This window comes from Lycorma delicatula, chromosome 1, assembly GCF_047948215.1.
Source record: "Lycorma delicatula isolate Av1 chromosome 1, ASM4794821v1, whole genome shotgun sequence".
Classification (NCBI taxonomy): domain Eukaryota; kingdom Metazoa; phylum Arthropoda; class Insecta; order Hemiptera; family Fulgoridae; genus Lycorma; species Lycorma delicatula.
This window is the reverse complement of record NC_134455.1, coordinates 196,735,650-196,757,613: the sequence shown is the minus strand read 5'-3', so window position 1 is coordinate 196,757,613 and position 21,964 is coordinate 196,735,650. Positions and strand designations below refer to the sequence as shown.

The window sequence follows — 21,964 nt, the reverse complement described above, 5'->3', positions numbered from 1 at the left end:
ATAAAAATATTTTAGATAAAAAGTTACTTTATAAAATATCATTTCCATCAAACATTTTTCCCAGAAATTCATCATCCTGTTTGGTGAAAAAGTCAAGCATTGTGGTTTTACCGTACATGATTTCAAACTATCAAAACAATTTTTTTAATATATAAAAATAAACTTTTTTTTAAAAATGTTTTATATGAAAACTGGACAAGAGTTGATGGAGTGGATGCCACTAACCTCCACGATGGAATGGTTCCATGTATGAAAGGTTATGTGTTTCAGTCTTGATCAGGCTTGACATTTTTCACATGCTAAAAGCTGCTTTCTTATCATTAATAAAATAAACTGATAGGTAACTGTAATTGGGTGTAAGTCTATATTGCCACAATGAAATTACTAGATAAGAGACATTTGTTTTTTTTTATTTTCCACTTTCTGAGGCAGTAAAGGATTTCTGTAACATAATTTAAAGTGCATCATGTTGTGTCTGTTCCATTCACAATTCTTGAATCAAAAGAATTATTAAAATTTGACTAATTATTTTGTTAAATTTGTATCATGTTTGTCTACAATCCAGTTTAAATTCTTTGTAATAATAACATGCTGTTTTAAATATTAGTTAAATAATACTGCCTTGGGCATAATTAGATAATTATTAAACATTTTCAGAATGGAAGAGTGACTGTTAATGATTTCATGGATGTTATGATGTCAGACCCAGGACCACCTTGTCTTGTATGGCTACCTTTGTTACATCGCCTTGCTAGTGTTGAAAATGGTATGGGATAAATATAATCATTTTTTTTAAAACTATTTTATGCTTTTGTTCTTTTTTATTAACTGGTTTTGGATGAAATATTACCATAACTGTTAAAATGGTTTTTTGGCAAGAGCAGTTTGTGTGCATTATGGTTTTATGTTTATAAAACTTTATAATTGATTGTTTTAAACCAAGAAGAAAGTATCCCATTTTTAGTAATATTTTTAGTTGCCAATTGTATAATTTTCTGTTAAAACTGCATGTTTCCTTTTCAGTGAATTTGGAAAGTAGTTCAAATTTTCTTTTAGTTTTGTTATCAACATTAAGTAATTTGTTCAATAGGTGAAAGATTTAATAGAAAATTTTGTAGTTTCCAATTTTTCATTGGTAGACAAGTAGAATAATTTTTTGCCTTAAATCTACATATATAAAATACGAAGTTTAGTCTATGTGCAGTATTAAAAATATGGTTTTCATAATATATCTATGTTTGATTCAGAATGGAAGCTAAATAATCCATTGGTAGATTTGTGTTTATATTTTTGTATGTCTTAAAGTGTCATACATGAAAAGCTAAATGAGACTTCCTGTATGATGTTATTTTAACACTGATTGAAACTGAAATCATAGGTATATCATTTGACATATTTACGGAGTGGTCTGCCCCTCTTAAAAAATAATCTCAAAAAATTAATAGTACAGAAATATATATCTTTTAAAATCTGGTGAAAGGTTTTTAATATTTCAACAAATTTTGAGTGGAAGCTCTGATCGCCTTCTAGTGGAAATATCTTTTTTGTTTTTTATTTGTAGAGGGTGTATCTAGCAAAAGAAGTAAATGAAATTCCTTGCAATCTTAGTAAAAGAATATCTAGAGTGTAGTATTTCGGCAAAACATAGGGTTGGTAAAATAAAATTTAAACTTCATTCAGTAAGCATTAACTACCATACATATCACACCACTAAAGTGCAACTATTGATTCCCTCAGTAATTACTCTAGACTTCAAAAAAAATGTCTGGTTAGTCAAAAAAAAAAAAAAAAGAAAGGAAAGCATTATATGTATATATATATATATGTATATATATATATATATATATATATATATATATATATATACATATATGCATACATATATACATATGTAATTATTTAATATAATTTTTTTATGACCTCAGTATGTAGGTTTTTGTTGTCAATATGGTTGATTATAAAATTAGAAATTAAAAGATAAGAAAAAGGTTTTAATATGAAAACCGCGATCAATCAATCCTCTGGCTAGTTCCCTGTTTGGGGTCAGCTCTCCTGATACTTTTACGCCACTCCTGGCGATTTTGTGTCATTTCTGTGTTAGCCCATCATCAGCATATCATTATGGATGGTTCATGTCCGGTAGTCGGTGTGCAGCCTCTGCTCCTCTTGCCTTCCTTTATGGCTAAAACCTGTCGAGTTATATGATCTTTACTTCTATGCATTACGTGTCCATGCCAGCGTAAACGGCTTTCTTGCATTTTTTGCTATATTTCAGCTACTTTCAAGGTCCCTCAGATGTACTTGTTTTGGATTTTATTAAGTCTTGTAACACCACCTGCCCATGGTAGCATTTTTATCACCGTGACATGTATATTTTGCTCTTCGCGTTTCCTTATCCCCCAGCAAGCACTCGGATCCATATAGCATTGCTGGTCCAACTGCTCACTTATACACGATGCTTTTAGTTCTAATAGGTAGTTTTTCATCACAGAAGACCCCCAGAGAGCAACCTCTATTTGAACCAGCCTGCCTTGAATCTATTTTCTATATCTCTTTCCATGTTTGCCCTGATGTTGACTATGGATCCAAGGTACGAACCACACTACTGGACACAAACCATCCATAATGATATGCTGATGATGGGCTTAACACAGAAATGACGCAAAATTGTCAAGAGTGGCGTAAAAGTATCAGGAAAGCTGACCCCAAACAGGGAATGGTATGGTATGAATTCCTGTACTTTATTTAAGGGAGTTCCTACAATAGTAGGTATTGCCTGAATATTGCTGTTATCACCAGAGAAATTGCAGTGTATGTATTCGTCTTTTTACGACTAATTTATAGGCCACTGCTTTCCAAAGTCTTAACGCCATCTGTCGAGGTTGTTTTGGATTTCCGGCAACAATTACTCTATTGAAACCACATCGTCTGCATATAAAAGTGTTCATGGAGCAAGTTTTTGGAGATCTTTTAAGATTCAGTCCATGACAATGTTTAAAAGCAAGGGGCTCAGAGCAGATCCTGATGGATCACTTGACCTCAAAACTATCATGGTCGAAAGCCTTTAACAAGTCAATGAAGATAAGGTAGAGATAATTTTTCAGGACTTCATATTTGTCCATCCATGTTCTTATATAGTGTATAACATTCGTGGTGCCCACTCCAGTAGTAAAACCGCACTGGTTTGTGGCTATGGTGGAGAGTTTATTAAGTCTACTGATAATGACCCTTTCCCACATCTTCAGGGTATATGAGGTTAATTTAATGTCTCTGTAGTTCTCACATTCAGCAATATTCCCCTTGTTTTTATAAAATGTTATCATGTTACTGAGTCTCAACATCGTGACATCTTTCCAGACGTAAGGATGAGATTAAAAAGGTTTGTCAGTCACATAACTCCAGCTATGCCCATTGTCTTTCAGAGTTCTGCTGGGATTTCATCTGGACTGATGGCCGTACCATTTTTCATACCAGAGATAGCCATTCTCACTTGAGATGGTACAATAACCTCAATAGGGCCAAGTACGTAAGGGAGTGGTATCGGCCGCCCTTGTGGGAACTCCTCAGTCAGAAGATGTTGGAAATACTTTTGCCATCTGTTATTAATTTCATCGTCCAATGTTAGTAAGTTTTCTGAAGCATCATTGATATACTTATTTTGTCTGAAATCCTGCGTTTGTTCGTCATTTTTGGCCATTTTATATATTTCCTTATCTGTTTCTGCATTTTCTAGTCGGGTATCAGAGTCTTGTTGGTCAAGTCTTTGACGATGGCAATGGCAACAGCTTGTTTAGCTGCTTTTTTTTTCAATGTTCTATTAGTTGTATCTGTTTTTGTTTCTTGCCATACCTTAAAGCTGTTTTTCTGCTCTCTGAGCTTTTGTTTGACTCATCGAACCACCAGCTGGCATCTTTTCTGATATTCAGTTTGTCTTTAGATACGCCAAGTTCTTCCTTGGCAATGCTGGTAATTCAGATGTGGGAACTTGTTCTATGTTGAATCAGCATCTTGGGTCAGTGAGATAATCAAAGTCAGTGAGATAATCTTCGATTTTTTTTACGGCCTATTCACCCTCCGATGTTTTCAAATTGTACTATTTAATTTGAGGTTAGGGCTTAGCTTGGCATTTTGTGTTCCAAATGGACATTCGGAGATAGGCTATGAGGATTTAATGTTGGCTGGTCAGAGGCTCTCCTGGGATGATTTTACAATCCTTAAACAATGTGCACACTGAAGAGTCATATAGGAAAAGTTGAGACTGAGCTTTTCCACTCCTGTAAGTGTTCGCTCTCTTTCTGGAAAATATTTTACTATTGGCATGTCGTGATTAACAGCGAGTTCTAAAATATCCTTTCCCTGATCATTTGGAGTGTTGAATTCAAAGTTCCTATGGATATGTGTATCCTTGGGAGCCTTTTGACCAATGTATCTATTTAGATCTCCTGCAATTACTTTTCTTTCTGTGTTATATATAACCAAAAGTACATCATGTAAGTCCTCCCAAAAAGACTCCTCCTCATCACAATCTGTCTGGGGCAAGAACACACTGAGATAATGTTAATAGGAGGTTAATTATCTAATGCTAGTTTTAGTTACATTATTCTGTCATTTATTCAATTTGCTTTATTACTTGCTGTTTGAGATGTTTGTCAAGAATTATACCCACACCTTTTCTTGATGTTGATGAGCCATTGTACAGGATTTGGTAGCCATAACTGATATCCCTGGATTTAGCACCTTTCCATTTAATTTCTTGGATATAGCATATGTTTATACTGCACCTGTATAAGATCTCAGCCAATTCTTGATTGCATCCAGTCAGTGAACCAATGTTCCATGTCGCTATACACATTTTAATAGCACTGCATCTAGATACATCGCATAGGGGGATGCTCTAGTATTTATCGCTTCACTATTTTAGTGCACCTTCATATTGTATCAAGAGAATTTGTTTAGCTTTGACATTTTATGGCTGCTTGCCATATGATGCCAAGATTGTAACCTTACACAAAGGCTAGGTTACAGCTGTTGATCTTCTCAAGATTCTTCCACCGCCAATCCTTTTGTCTGTTCCAGCCTGAATGCTCAGTACACCTACAGCCTCTACTCCGAATATGTCGAAGAAGCCCGAAGACAGGGTTTGATACGGAGTCCTTCTCTGGCTTGTATGGTCCATGGGAGGTATTTTATTTCCCTCCAGTCACCTCTTAACATGATGACTGGTGAGCACCCCCATCCGCCATCTGGGGATGCTAGGGATACAGGCTCCTCAGTTTTAGTATGAAAAACTAATAACAAAAATACTTTAGGAACAAATTGTTTTTTGCTTTAATGTGTGATTGTTTAGTGAGGAAATTTATATGTATACGTTGTGTATCATGAAGATTTCCTGTGATTTTCATAACCTTCTGCTTGTGAAAATAATGGAAAACATTCTTATAAACATATGTTCTAAAATGCTTCTTTTGCGACTTACGGCTAGTGAAAGATTTCGCTCGGATTTAGGCTACCCTGATAAAATGAGGCCGTACTGAAATTTTTAGGACTCAATTGAGAGCAGAATTAGTGATTTCTTTTGGTTTTTGACCTGAAAAATCGAATAAACAGGTCAAAGAACATATCTACTGTAGTTTTTGAGAAATCTGGGGTGAAAACCAATAAATTTTGGTAAAAAACCCTTTTTTTAAGTTTAACTTACAATAACTTTGTTAAATGGGTAATAAACACAACTTTTAAATAAAACTTGCAGAGAATTTTTAAATTTGAACATAATGGGGCATAAGTTGAATAAAACAAACAAAAGTTTAAAAAAATTCAAATTTTATTTAGAAACAATACACTAGACCAAATTGCATTATACGTACCATTTTATTATAAATGTTCAAAAATGAGCTCACCATTTTCAACACATTATTTGGCATGCTTCTGTACTGCTTTTGATGCTCTTTTTAATTCTTCAGGGCTGTCCACTAATAAAATGAAATTTCTAAACAAGACACGAATGATTATAAAATATTAATTACAAAATATTGATTAAAAAAATGTACATTGAAATAATTTCTAAACAAACAATGGTTAAGCTTAAATCACAAATTTATTAATATTTTTTAAACAGTTGAAGAAAAATAGTAAAATTAAATCTTTTGCAAATTATGAAAGTTACAATTTAAAAATAAAACTATTGAAGTACTACTATAAAAGAAGGAATTTTAAAATTGTAAATTATGTTGAAACACAGGTAAATTAAAATATCTGAAAACATAATTACCAAGATTCATAAGTAGTGAAGAAAATGAATTTTTATCATTTAATGTGAAATGCTAGGAAACAGTTTTTCTTTAGACAGACACAAATGGACTTAACATTTTTGACAGTTTATCCTAGACTTTCCTAGGCATTTTGGATATTTACACCTGCTAGGGGTTTTACAGTCATCGTGTAAAGGAAAATGATCAACTCTGTCGAATAGAATTTCTTCCCCTGGTTTTACTTCCCGCGATGTTTTTTGGAAACAGGCGCCTCTGGTGAAATGGTGGATGGCCTTCCCCCCTTTTTTTTTTTTTTTTTTAACAAAATTTCCATGAGAAATAAGTCCTTTTGCTAACCTCATTCTAAACTGAAGTAAATCCATTATTTTTTTACTACACATTTGATGACGGGTAGCATCTTGCTTGTACTCAAGCCAGCTTTGAGTTGTAGCAAAATCAATTGCATTGAAAATTACTCGTAAAGTTCATTTTTTAGATCTAATAAATATGCAATAATAACTCATTAGTCTATTAAAAAGGTCAACATCTCCCACGAAATGGTTGTATAATTTCACAATTTCAGGCCTATCAATTGTGTAGTGTGTTTCGTTTTTTTTGTCCCTTTGTTGAACTTCATCATTCACACCACTGCCAACAAAATTTGATGCCAATACTACTGCCTCGTCAACCCATTTCACCATCGTTATGTTGTCTGAACTCGTAATTTCAAAACTGGATCCTCAAGCTAATTTCATTGCTTCATTGCATCCTTGTCCGAAATTAAAAGCGGTTTACTGAATCGATGCACCCGAACAGTTCCTGCACATAAATATCTGAGACAACACTTGGAATAAATGGTCTGATGAAAAATATTTATCAAAGTATAATTTTTGACCTGATAATGGATTTATTCTTCTTATGGACTGCAGTTACTGTAGGACCAAATCCAAACAACTTCAGTAAATCTTTACTAATTTCGGTACTACTTCCCTTATACAAGATAAAGTCATATACTAGACCACTTCTACCACAGAGCAAAAATTTTCTACGCCCCATGGATTTGGTTTTCCTTTTATGTATTGTTTCACAGAAAGTTTACCAGTGAGCAGAATTATTGCTACATCAATGCATAATTGTTCCTCCAGACGCAATTCAGAACATACATCTCTTTTATCATATCATAAAGTGGTTACGGTGTGAAGAACCTATCCTTATTTTCTTCTGGTATTTCCAAGTTATTTACCAAGAGCAAATTTGAACATAATTCAAAAACCTATCACGGGCAATATTATCAATAAAAAGATACATTTTTAAATTTGTATTCCAGTACATCTTAAGTCTGAAAAATTTAAGATTCACAGCAATTATATGAAGTGCAATCATTGTATTTCTTTTGTATTTGTATATTTGAAATTTTTATTGCTTTGAAGTGCATAAATATTTGTCATTTCTGACATAAGAGAGTATAAAAACATCATCCGGTATATATCTTTTGAAGTGTGCTACTGGAGGGAGTATTTCTAAATCATCCTCTTCAGGGATATTATTATTTACATAGGCAGGAACGTTGACGTCTAAAAATTTGTTATTCCATTTAATTAGGTTTTTATCTGTTAGATGAAGTCAATATTACATCTTTCTTGAGAGTTACTTAGAAAAGAATAATTGTGATCTGTATGCAAATTAGAATTTGAAAAACTAGGATTGTCATCAATTCCATTATTACTAACAGACTGATCCAGATCGTTTAAAATTATATCATTAGGGTCCTACCTTATCATTATGTGACATTGTTTTTAAACATTTGTGTCACAGACCATGTGGTGATACAAGTAGGTCATCACCATGCTTGATAAATGGAAAATGTTCAAAAAATTATCCTTGAATGTACATTTGCAACATTCAAACTGCAGATGACAGTTACCTGACTTATCACAGAAGTCCATAGGACGGATGACATACGACAACTTTAAACATGCAAGGTAACATAATTGATATTGATAATAAATGTATCGTCCTACATTGTCCACTATTGTCACGTTGCTTTAATGCCCACATAAATGTTGAGTTTTACAACTCTGTGCAAGCAATTTGATATATCTGCAAATATATTACCAAAGTTCAGATCAAGCAGCTTTTTCAGTTGATAATCAAAGAGATGAATTGAATCAGTACATTAATGGTATATATATATATATATGTACATCTGAGGCTGATTGGTGATTTTTTGACTTTCCAATACATCTACGTTATCCCTCTATTGTTCACTTAGCAGTTCACTTAGAAAACTATCAACATATTTATTTCACTGAACAAAATCTCCAGCGAGTTCCTGAAAGTCCACAGAAGACCAATCACTCTTATTTTTTTTTAGCTTTCTCTGATGACTTTGCTAAGACACTGTTATATCCTGAAGTTCCTAGATACTATTCCTATAATAATAACAAGTTTAGTAGAAGAAAGTGCAGAACTGACATCAAAGGATTTCCTGGAATCAAACAGGATGTTGCTCTGGGTAGAGTATATACAATTCATTCAAACCAAAGTGAATGGTTTCATCTACGTATGTTACGCATAATGTTAGACCTACATACACCTTTTAATTTCTTGAAAACTGTTGATGGTGTGCTACATCATACATATAAAGCTGCTTGCGCTACACTTGACTTATTGGAAAATGATAGTCACTGGAAAGACACACTTGCTGATGCTTCTATCTCTCAGTCTTCGCCTTAATTGAGAGAAATATTTGCAATTATATTAGTTTTTTGTCATCCTGCCCAACCAACATATTGTGAGAAATGTTTCAAAAAGATTTATGTCAAGATATTTTATATCAAATCTGACATCAAACCAATAACATTGATATTACAATTTCAGATGAAATCTTGAGTAGAGGTCTCATTTAGATTGAAGATATTGTCATTACGTTAAGTGAGAAATACTTATGTGATTTCAGTTTACCAACACCAGCAAGTGATAATCAAGAAGATATTAATACTTATGATACAATGTTAAGACTCTTTCAATGTCGATGAACAGAAAGAATTTGTTAAGAATTAATCTTCCTAAATTACTACCAGATCAATGTCAGGCATTTGATGATATAAATTGTCATTTATATCATCAGACGTTTTCATTTTGCAAACATTATCATCAAACATGGAAAACTTTCTTAATCAATCGGCTTTTTGCTTAAGTTCGCTGAACTAAAAATGTTGCAATTGATGTAGCATCATCAGGAATAGCTGTTACACTTATAAATGGTGAGAGAACTGCACATTCCACTTTTAAGTTACTGTTAAATGTTGCATATGGGCAAGAATCTGTATGTTCTATTATAAAAATGGTCCACTTCGACAAATTTTACAAGAGCTAAACTTATAGTGTGGGATGAAATGTACAGTGAGTTATTGAGCATATATTGAAGCTATTGATCGAACTCTTTGAGGTATTAGATCAGGTGGTAAATTAATGTATGGAATAACTTTCATCTTTGCTGGAGACTTTCGGCAAACATTGCCTGTCATCGCAAAAGGAACTAGAGCTGATGTTGTTCAGGCATACCTTAAATCTCACCACCCTTATAGAAATTTGTCCTCGCTATTAATTTAAGAACTATTATGAGAGTTCATCCTGCAGGTGGCGATGCTAACTTTTCCTTACAACTACTAAACATTGAAAATGGGACTCTTCCTCACAATGATGGTTACATTTCTGTCAGTGAAAACTTTGGTACCATTGTGCATACATTGGATGCTCTCATTTCCAATATTTATCCAGAAATTAGTAAGCTTTTACAAAAACTGTATGAGTGGCTTTGTGAAAGATCTATTATAAATCCTCAAAATATTTCTGAATGTGAAGTTAATAATATGATTTTAGAAAAAGGGCAAAATGATTTTTGAAGGGCAAAGCAAGGAATATCGATCTGCAGATTCTGTAATCAATACTGAAGATGCAGTCCACTATCCATCAAAATTTTTGAATTTTCTTAATCCTACAGGGTTTCCAGCTCTGGACTCTCCAGAACTGGTAATTCAGAAAATCAATACATTCTGCTACCAGAAAATCAAAAGGCCGCAAAAAATATATCATATACCCAGAAGTTCTATCAGTTTAATACTGTTAGAAAATGAGTTGGCTACATTATAATCTCAGGCGAAGCCAAGACGGGAGATGCTCTATATATATTTATATATATATATATATATATATATAAAATAACATGTGAGTGATCAACGCCCAGCAAAAACTACTGAAAATAAATTGATGAAAATTTTTATACACTTTCTACTTACAGTGTAAGTGCATACTAAGAAAATCTACTTTGAGATTCTGAGTTTTATGGGTTAAAATGGAGTAACAATGAAATTATAGTTTTTCTTTTATTTCTAGTAACAGATGTAGATATCAACTTAATTTTTGGTGTGTGTAATCTTAATATGAATATCTAAAAACTGATTTGTAAATTTTTGAAATTCTGAGATTAAAAGTGTTAAAATGGATTTTTGATTTTTTTAACCCTGTTATTTTTTTAATTTCTCGATTTTTTTAATTTTTGGTGAGTATATAATCTTCATGTCAATAATTTCGAGATTTTTGAAATTTAACCTTGAAAGGAGATGAAGAAAGGTAAAAAAAACTTTGAACAATGATTGTAAATTTTTCCAATCCCAACTATAATAAACTAGATATTCAGTAGATTTGGGCTTGCAAATACTCTTCAGATAAATATTTAAAAACATTTTAGGGTATTTTATTTCTGATTTTTTAAGGGTTGCAAAGGTATACGGCGCTGTGGCTCAACCAACACAGTCACTGCCACCGTATCTGTATGTGTGACTGGCTGCACTTATCTCCGATTACTTGACTAAAGAACATAAAATAATAGAATTGACCGCTACGGGGAAACCACATAGCATATTGGTTGCTATATAGTAACCATATAGCACAGGAAAAGCTGTGATGCAGAGCTAGTGAATATATAAATAGTACAGTGTGAATCAAAAGAACTAACAACTAACTTTACCTTTGCTCCTGTTTAAATGAAATTTCTGTAACTGTGGGTATGATTTGATTTCCATTCTTGACAACTGATGTTTTATCTGAAATTTACAAAAAACACTTTGCGTCAGCATCACATGTTATGATTTTGATCAGCCACAAGTGATTAGATCTTCCAGTGCCATAACAGTTACTTTCTGATGAGCAGACAACATTTTTGCAACAGTGTGTTACCAAAGCAATGATGCATGTTCAGATCATTATGGGAAATATTGTAGCTGGTATCTACTTCTGTCTGATATCCCAACTGTTGATGCTATTTCTTTGAAGTTTTTCTTCTATTTTTTTCTTATATCAGTTCAAACATCATTTTCAAAATTCTCCATTTTGTTTATTTTTCAAAGTAAATTGGCATCCTCTATGATTGTAATATTTAATGTTAATACTACAATCACTAAACTGCCAATTGTAAATCATTATTTTCTTCATTACCAATTCTCCATATGCTTGTTGAAACAGCTGAAATGTTACTCTGATGTTAATTTTTAAGAAAATGCAAAACTTTATATTTGTGGTGCCCTGTTCAGTGCTAACATTTTTCAAAACATTCCTCCTTATGTTGCTATTTGAAACTATTCAAGACAATTCTATGAACATTTTGAAACTAACTTGAATGCATATAAATAAATATACTACTTGGTGGGAAATGCACTGTAAAAATTGTTATCTTAGTATTTAAAAATAAATAATTAATTGAGCATACATAGAAAATTAACTGAATTCATGTTTAAATTATTAATAAAAGTTAGTGTTTAGATGTTATTACTGGTATCTGCAAAGTGAAAAAAAAAATTAAATCAATAGTGGTGGAAAGTAGTTAAAGGATGGAGGATGTATCAAATAAGGAGAAGGATAGAAGGGAATGATGAAGCACAACATTCATGACATCTGGTGTGCCATGTACCATTTAAAATTGCTTAATATGAAAAATTTCCTACCTAAAAAACTTGCTTTTTAATTACAAGAAATACCTCTATATTTGAACATTTTTAGGAGTTGCTTTTTCAAATTGTTTAAAAATTGCCATTCTCTTGTAACATTTTCCTTTAATTTTTGTATTTCAAGCTAATGTAGACAGATTGTTATAATACAAAAACATTAATTTTACATGTTTAAGGTAGTCTCTTAAATGTTAAAATTTTTATTTTACTTAAAAGTTGTGAGTATTTTCTATGTTTAGTTTAACTTGGTCATAACAATTTCAGTGGTCCATCCTACAGTTTGTGATGCTTGTCTTCGAGAGAATTTTGCTGGGTTTAGGTATCGATGTCAGAAATGTCATAGTTTTCAAATGTGTCAGGAATGTTTCTGGAGAGGACGTGTTGCTGGTAGTCATACAATAGAACATGATGTCAAAGAGTATACAACTTATGTAAGTAGTAATTTTTTCTTCGTTTAGTTTCGGTATGATATATTGAGTTATGAAAACTGAATTAAAAAAGAGGCTAGTCTCTTAGAATGCATGAGAATGAAATTTTTTAAAAACACTTAAATGGCATTTAGCCTCTAATTTACCTTTTACATAGATGAATGTTTGAGTGCCATAATCTTATGGTTGTAGGCATCCTAACACAAAAAACAATTCATAGCTTTTTGATGTGTGACAAATATCCCATTCCAGGCTTATTCAAGGTAGTGAGGATTGAGGTGTTTCCTGTTGCCTTCAACAAGCTGAATATATTCTTGCAAATGAGGGTTCCAAGGTCTCTGAAATGCAGTTGATATACAAACCTATTAATGGTACTCCCCACTATCTACAAGAAATGATCAGAAAGTAAGTTACACCCCCTCTAAGAAACAAACACATATTTATAAGACAATTTTTTTTTGTGTTGAACAAAAAATTACATTTTTATCTATTTTTTTTTGACATAATCAAGTTTTTCGAAACACTCCTTGATTCCACTCTCATAAAAATTTCATCCAATTTCTTTCAGCCATTTAAAGACTGCTTCCTTCAGTTCATCATCATTAGTGAAACGCTCCCCTCCCAGGTCTCGCTTGAGAGGGCGGTAGCTGCAGGGTATTAGGTCAGGGCTGTAAGGCGGATGAGACCACACTTCCCACTTGAATTTTTGCAGTAACTCCTTTGTCACATGAGCTGAATGAAGAGTAGCAGTGTCATGAAGAAAAACGACCCCATCAGATGATTGAGCGATGAGCATCTGTAAAGGCAGGGTAAAGGCATTTCTTTATGCCTTTACACAATTTTTTTAAAGTCTCACAGTAAGATTTGGCATTGATTGTTGTTCCTTGGGGCATAAATTCACTGTAAACAACTCCCTCAGAATTGAAAAAGACTATCAGCATAACCTTTCGAGCATGTGGGAATGTTTTCACTTTTTTTGGCTACGGCAAATTTTTGTGTCTCCATTCATGTGATGCTTGTTCAGTCTCAGGAGTGTAATGAAGCACCCAGCTTTCATTCCCTATGATGATTTGTTTCAAAAATTGTGGACCAGTCCTGGAATAACATTGAAGAAAAGAAAGAGCAGTTGATGTTTGTGATGTTGGTCAACAGATATGGCACCCATCGTGCACACATCTTATGGCAACGACAAGCTGATTGTGAATAGTCATAAACATACTACCATAACTGATGTTAAGTTCACTTTCAATCTCTGATTTTAATGCGCCGGTTACTCAAGATCATTTCATTCATGCATTCTGCATTACCCGTCATGTTTGCAGTTGAAGGGTACCCAGCACACAGTTCGTCACTCATATTTGTTTTCCTTTTCTGAACAATTGGCACTATTTTATGACCATGAGATGTGACATTGCATTCTCACTGTATTTTCATTAACTAATAGTTGCCAGATTACCTATCAGATATGTAGATTGAAGATGACAGTAAATTTAAATCAATTCAGATGACCATTTGTATAAAGATTTTATACACGATTAAAAATGATCATTTAGTTGTAAATAGTTAAACAAGTTTCCAGATATATCTGTTTTTGGAAAATAAATTGGTAGTTATCCTTTGCTACTCTTTCATGATAGGGATAATGTCAAACATAGGTTTAAAAGTAGCTAGAGCCTTCTCTCAAATCCTGAAAATATTACAAGATTAATGTTCAGGTATTGCATTTGATCTATTTCACTCAATAAAAGTAAGAGTAAATATCCTGCCACTTCTAGGCAGTGAATTGTGGAGTTTAATTTTTATACCAGTAATCTAGCTTCTAGACTCCATAAATTGGTTTTAGTTGTGATTGAAGTTAATGAATGTTATAAGTTTTATAAGGTATTAACTGTAGTGTTACTTAACTTTTAGAATAAAATTTATTTTACTACATTTAAGTAAGTGTTTTTTATTTACGTTAATGAACTTAGTTTTCATTTCATTCTTATATTTATACAACTTTAAAACAAAACAAGGGATGCTTGAGAGTGAATTTTTTAATTAATTTTGCATTGTTGTCAGTTTCATAACAAACTTAAAAATACCCTTAAAAATAAAAAAATAAAAAATATAAAACGGTGTATAAACTAATATTCCAATATTATTTATAAATAATTTTAAATTATGAAACCGTTTTTGTCTTAGGCAATCATCTGGAAAGTTTTTTTTGTTGAAAGGTTATTTTAGTCATCACTACCAACCTAAAATATTTAACAAAATATTAGACAGACCAGTTGTCATGGAATAAATGTTCAGATTCACCATTTAGCAAAGTGCCTATTAAAAGAATTATTGCAAGAAATATTTTAATAAATGAGATTTTGCTAGTGGATGAAGTTTTTATCTCATTTCATATATAACTGCACTACATCACGTCATGGTAATTTATCTGATATATTATTATATTGGGATATACTGATGGGATCCCATCATAGTAATGGATGCTTTGAAGGATAGTTTGAGCACCCAGTCTTTTGAATCATCTTATAGAGTAGTGTGATAGATTAACAGGTTGTGTACAAAACAGTTGATTGCACAGTTCTAGAATATTTTTTATAAACAAAAAGGTAAACCAGCAACAGATAAACTCTCTCCTTGGATTCCTAGTCAATATTTTTATGGTAACCTAGAAATGAAAGGTAATGGTACTCCAATTCCTGTATTGACTGAGTTTAGATGAAATATGTAGATGATGTTTTTTTGGATTTGGTGCTTATAATCTCATGGAAAATTTCATGCAAAGAAGTAACAAAAATATCAGACATAAAAAAGCCAAAACATAAAAGGTAAAACCAAATGATCAAAAATGCATAAATTTTCCTGTGAATTTGAGAGTCATCTGATGCTTTTTTTTCTGTCTTCAGTCATTTGACTGGTTTGAATCAGCTCCAAGATTCCCTATTTAGTGCCAGTCATTTCATTTCGGTATACCCCCTACAATCCTACATCCCTTCCAATTTGTTTTATGTATTCCAAACATTGCATGCCTGCACAATTTTTCCCATCTATCTGTTCTTCCAATATCAAAGCAACTATTCCAGGATGCCTTAATATGTGGGCTATAAGTCTGTCTCTTCTATTAACTATATTTTTCCAAATGCTTCTATCTTTCGTCAGTTTTCCGCAGCACCTCTTCATTTGTCACTTTATCCAGCCGTCTGATTTTTATAGCACCACATTCAAAAGCTTCTAATCTTTTCTGCTCAGGTATTCCGATCGTCCAAGTTTCACTTCTATATAAAGCTATGCTCCAAACATATACTTTCAAAACTGTTTGCCTGATGTTTAAATTAATTTTTGATGTAAGCAAATTGTATTTCTGACTGAAAGCTTGCTTCACCTGTGCTGTCCAGAATTTTATATCACTCCTGCTTCATCCATCTTTAGTAATTCTGCTTCCCAAATAACAAAATTCTTCTACCTCTGTAATCATTTCTCTTCCAGTTTTTATATTCAGTGACCCATATACATTTCATTACTTTCATTTTGTTCTTCTTTATTTTCGTCCAGTAGCTCTTGTGTAGGACTTCATCCACACCATTCATTGTTTCTTCCAAATCCTTTTTACTCTCAGCAAGAATACTATAGCATCAGCAAATTGTAGCATCTTTATCTTTTCACTTTGCACTGTTACTCCGGATCTAAACTATTCTTTAACATCATTAACTGCTAGTTCTGTGTAAAGATTAAAAAGTAACGGGGATAGGGAACATCCTTGTCGGACTCCCTTTTTTACGACAGTTTCTTTCTTATGTTCAATTACTATTGTTGCAGTTTGGTTCCTGTAAATGTTAGCAATTTTTCTTCTACCCCTATACATGAACCCTAATTTTTTTAAAAAATACTGAATATTTTATTCAAGTCTACATTATCAAATGCCTTTCTAAGTTTATGAATGCTATGTATGTTGGTTTGTGTTTCTTTAATCTTCATTCTACTATTAATCTGAGCATTAAAATTGCTTCTCTTGTCCCTATACTTTTCCTGAAACCAAATTGGTCTTCTCCTGACACTTCCACTCTCCTCTCAATTCTTCTGTACAGAATTCTAGTTAAGCTAATTGCTCTTTATTCTTCATATTTATCTGTTCCTGCCTTCTTTAGTCATGACAATAACACTTTTTTTTAAGTCTGACAGAATTTCTCTATTTTGATAAATATTACACACCAGTTTGTATAATCTATCTATCACTTCCTCACCTGTACAGTTCAGTAATTCTGCCCCGTCTATCCCAGGAACCGTTCTGTTATTCAAATCTTTTAATGCTATATTAAATTCAGATCTCAGTATCGTATCTCCCTTTTCATCCTCTTGGACTACCTCTTCTTCCTTTATAACACCAGTTACTAATTCATTTCCTGCATATAACTCTTCAATCTATTCCACCCAACAATTGACCTTTTCTTTTGTATTATAAATCAGTGTACCATCTTTATTTAACACATTATTAGATTTTAAATTATGTACCCCAAAATTTTCCTTATCTTTCCTGTATGCTCAGTCTATTTTACAATGTTCATTTCTCTTTCCATATCTGAATACGTTTCTTTAATCCACTCTTCTTTCGCTACTTTGTACTTCCTTTTTATAGTATTTCTTAATTGTCGGTAGTTCCTTTTACTTTCTTCATCACTAGCATTCTTATATTTTCTACGTTCATCCATCAGTTGCAATATATCCTCTGATATCCAAAATTTTCTACTAATTCTCTTTGTTCCACCTAAGTTCACTTCTGCTGATTTAAAAATTTCCTTTTTAACATTCTCCCATTCTTCTTCTACATTTTCTTCCTTATCTTTTTTACTCAGACCTCTTGCGATGTCCTCCAAAAAAATCTTCTTTACCTCCACTTCTTCAGGCTTCTCTAAATTCCATCAATTCATCTGACACCTTTTCTTCAGGTTTTTAAACCCCCAATCTACATTTCATTATCACTAAATTGTGGTCGCTATCAATGTCTGCTCCAGGATAAGCTTTGCAGTCAATGAGTTGATTTCTAAATCTTTGTTTAACCATGATATAAACTATCTGATACCTTGCACTATCACCAGGCTTTTTCCATGTGTATATTCTTCTATTATGATTTTTAAACTGGGTGTTTGACAGTTACTAAGTTATACATTGTGCAAAACTCAATGAGTCTGTACCCTCTTTCATTCCTTTTGCCCAGCTCGTATTCACCCACATTATTTCCTTCATTGCCTTTTTCAGTGCTTGCATTCCAACCTCCAACTATTATTAAATTTTCATCCTCTATTATGTGTTTCATCAATTTCTTCATATATACACCCCCTACCTCATCATCATGGGCACATGTAGGCATGTAGATGTTAACAATTATTGTTGGCTTAGGTTTTGATTTTATCCTTTTTACAATAATTCTATTGCTAAGCTTTTTGAAATACTCTACTCTCTTCCCTATATTCTTGTTCATTATGAAGCCTACTTCTGCCTTCCCTATATTTGACGCTGAGTTAATTATTCTAAAATCACCTGACCAAAAGTAATTTTCTTCTTCCCACCGAACTTCACTAATTCCTATTACATCTAATGCAACTTCTGTAGTTTTCCATTGCTTTCGGCTACGCAGTGCTCAGAGATTCAGTGATGTTGATATGGCCAGTTATGTCCTCCTGACCTCGCCCTTAACAATTACTGAAAGAGCTGCTGCCCTGTTTTAGAAGTGATGTGACTATTTTTTACCTTAAAATTAATTTATAATGATAATGAAATAAATTTTGATGTTTATAGAAAAAGTATGCACAGTGATAGATATCTTCAAATATCTTTCTTTGTATCATAAAATGTTAGCTTTCAATGCAGTAGTTGTAACTGCTTGTTCTGGAATCATGTAAAAAAATGTTAATTGTAACACAAAGCAGAATTACTTTAATGATTAAGGTAAACTTATTCTATCTACGATGTTTCATAAATCTTTTATAAGTAAATATACTAAAAAGTGCAAGAAGTTCATTCTGAAAAGGTAATTTTACAATTTTGAAGCTCTGGAACTTATGTTTTGAGGAGTGCATTTATCCTTGGGTCATGTAACTGAAATAAAAAAAAATGAGTGCACACAAAAGGAGATTCAAAAAAAGAAAACAAGGATTTACAAAATTGATGGGACTGAAATATATAAAAGAGCTTTTTTAGGAACTTTATGAATCAATCAAAAAAGAATTGATGTGACTTTGAAGAAAAGGGTCAATAATAATTTTAAAGATCTACGAGGCTAAAAATAAACTTTTTTTTGTGTTTATGTTATTTTTAAGTTTATGTTACAATAGACTGGATGAAAACACTTGTTTTCATAACTGTAAAACACACTTCTTTTTTTTACCCTACTTATAAATCTAATTACTGCCTTAGCATAACAAACTGTTTTCCTATTTACAGAATTAAATTTAAGTAAAATGTTTGTATATAGAAGAAATAAAGGAAGAGAAAAAACTCAAGAAACTTGAATAGCAAAAAGAAACTTGAATAGCTTGAAACTTGAAGAAACTTGAATAGCTTCACCGATAAATAATTTTGATTGAAATTTTAAATGTCCAGAAAAAAATATGTGTTGGAAAAAGATATATACTGACGTATATGTTGCTTGTCAGTGTGGATTAGTTAGGGAAAACCTTGCAGAATTAAAAGGCGAATATTTCAATTCTTTGGCTAAGGTGGAAAATCTTTGAAGCCTTATGAAGGCAGATCTACTTGAATCAGAAAACAAGATTGATAAACTTGAGGTACTTACTTATGAAAAGTATATGACACATCCTTTACCTTAACTGCCGTCTTATCATAATGTATTATAAACATCAAATAAACTTATACAATTTGGATTTTCATGTTGGAAATGCAGTCAGGCATATTTAATATCTGGTGTGAACATGTAGTTGGATGTGGAACTCAAGAAATTGGCTCATATTTAATTGAGTAAATTAACAAAAATATTAAGGCACCAATTAATGAAATGCTCTTGTGGTCTGATTCTTTTTGAGGGAGAAATTAAAGTATTAAACTCTTTTTCTGTTAAATCACCAGTCACTACAAAAAATATTGTTATGATTTTTAATACTGGGATATATACATATTTATCAAATGATTCAAAATTTGGAGATATTGAGTGTATACAGAAAAAATTAAGCAATGTTATACAGAGTATTTCTAAATTGGTGGGCTGGCTGTACTTTTTCGGATTCTACTTGTAAAATTAAAAATTGTTATTTATCCTTCGTTCCCCGCCGTCAGCCATTTTGTTATTTTTATATAAAAATTTATCTCAAGTTCAGATAGAGAAATCACATTAATATTTGGTAAGCATCTTGGTATTAAAGTTTTAAAATTAGCAAAAAATCAGGAATTAAATACCTTTTCAAATTACAAAATGGTGACCATGTTTATTTTTCAATCCATTATATCTTCATAAATATTAGTTTTATCAAAATTTATGTTATTTACTAAAATATTGCGCCTTTTATTTTGAACAAAATGACATTTTATTTTTTTAAATCTGTTAACAAATAGCCGAGTTATGGCAGAAAATTGATGTAATTTTATGTTTTCATTTTGTGTTTCACCTCCACTTTACGTTCAATTTGATTAAATATCAATGGTTTTTATTTATTGTTAATTCTAGTATTGTAAATTACTATCAGATTAAGTAATAATTTTCTCACAATAAGATTTAATATTAAATAATAATAAAACAATTGATATTAATTTTTCACTTTTAAATAATTTTACATAGCGACTTTTACTGTTGATCATGTTAATAATGTAAAAATGAAGCTTCTTTCAACAGGAATGGTGTTCAAAACTATCACAACCAGCATATCTGAAGTGATAAGAATCCTCATGGTACCTTCCAAAGTAGTCATCAACAATGATTTTCCCTGAACATATGGGCAGGTATTTTTAATAACTATCTTGTGGGTCCTGTCATTCTACCAAATTGTTTAAATGGAGAAAATTATCTTGCTCATTTTTAAGAAAATCTTCAAAAGTTTTTGGAAGATCTACCTCTACAATTAAGAGGAAATATTATGTGGTTTCACCACGATGGAGCTCCAGCATATTTCTGTCAATTGGTATTAGATTTCCTGCATGAAATTTTTCCATGAAAAATAGATAGGCTGCAGAAGGCAGTGCCCGATCACCTGACTTAAACCCTCTTGACTTCTACCTATTTGAAATATGTTATTGTTTATTCAACTCAACATTGAGGATCTTCAACAAAGGATCAAAAATGAACTTCAAGAAAATAGGAATACTCCCGGAATTTTTGAATGGTTAAGACAATATCTCAGAAAAAGACTGCAGACTTGTGTAAATTCTAATGGTGGACACTTTGAACATCTCTGATAACTTTTAACAATTAACTGTTTAAGTACACCTAATATTCTACAATAATTAACGTAAGATTATCACAGGTAGTTGTTTCATTTTTTTTAATTATTAGGTCTATAATTGTGAAAAAATTATTACTTAATTTGATAGTAATTTATAATACTAGAATTATCAGTAAATAAAAGCAATTAATATTTAATGGAATTGAATGGTAAAGTGGAGGATATGAAAACACACAAAATTACATCAATTTTCTGCCTTAACTCAGCTATTTATTTTGTTCAAAATAAAAGGCTTAATATTTTAGCAAATAACATAAATTTTGATAAAACTAATGTTTATGGAGATATAACGGATTGAAAAATAAACATGGCCGCCATTTTGTAATTTGCGAAGATATTTAATTCCTGATTTTTTGCTAGTTTTAAAACTTTATTACCAAGATGCTTACCAAATATTAATGTGATTCCTCTATCCGAACTTGAGATATAAATTTTTATAAAAAAATAACAAAATGGGGTCAGGGGAAAACAAAGGAGAAATTGCCATTTTTCCTAAGAATATTTTTTGTTTAATTTTACAGGTAGAATCCAAAAAAGTATAGCCAGCCCACCATTTTAGAAACACTTGTATACTAACATCGATTACATCAGTTTATTGAAAAACCGTAAAAAAATAAAATATTTATTGTTAATAGAATGAATGTATCACAATTTGAGTCAAGGGTATCTCAAATGTGTCAAACTGTTGTAAATGGAAAGAAAAGATATGGAAGATTGGAAAGGGAACTAGTTGAACCCATGAAATATAAATAATTATGATTTTTGCAAATTTTTCTTGAGAATGATTCGGCAAACAGTGAAAATTAAAAAAAATTAACATTAGTAAGAGTTCAAAA

The 21,964-nt window shown here is 31.9% G+C and overlaps 1 protein-coding gene across 2 annotated transcripts in view; it reads left to right on the top strand.

Moving 5' to 3' along the window:
* Dyb (Dystrobrevin) overlaps positions 1 to 21,964 on the top strand; it is a 116,938-nt gene that overhangs the window by 18,559 nt on the left and 76,415 nt on the right. For both annotated transcript variants that reach the window (XM_075369658.1, XM_075369664.1), the window contains 2 exons: positions 658 to 766; positions 12,521 to 12,687. In XM_075369658.1, the coding sequence (XP_075225773.1) occupies positions 658 to 766; positions 12,521 to 12,687 (276 nt within the window). The remainder of the gene's footprint in view (positions 1 to 657; positions 767 to 12,520; positions 12,688 to 21,964) is intronic.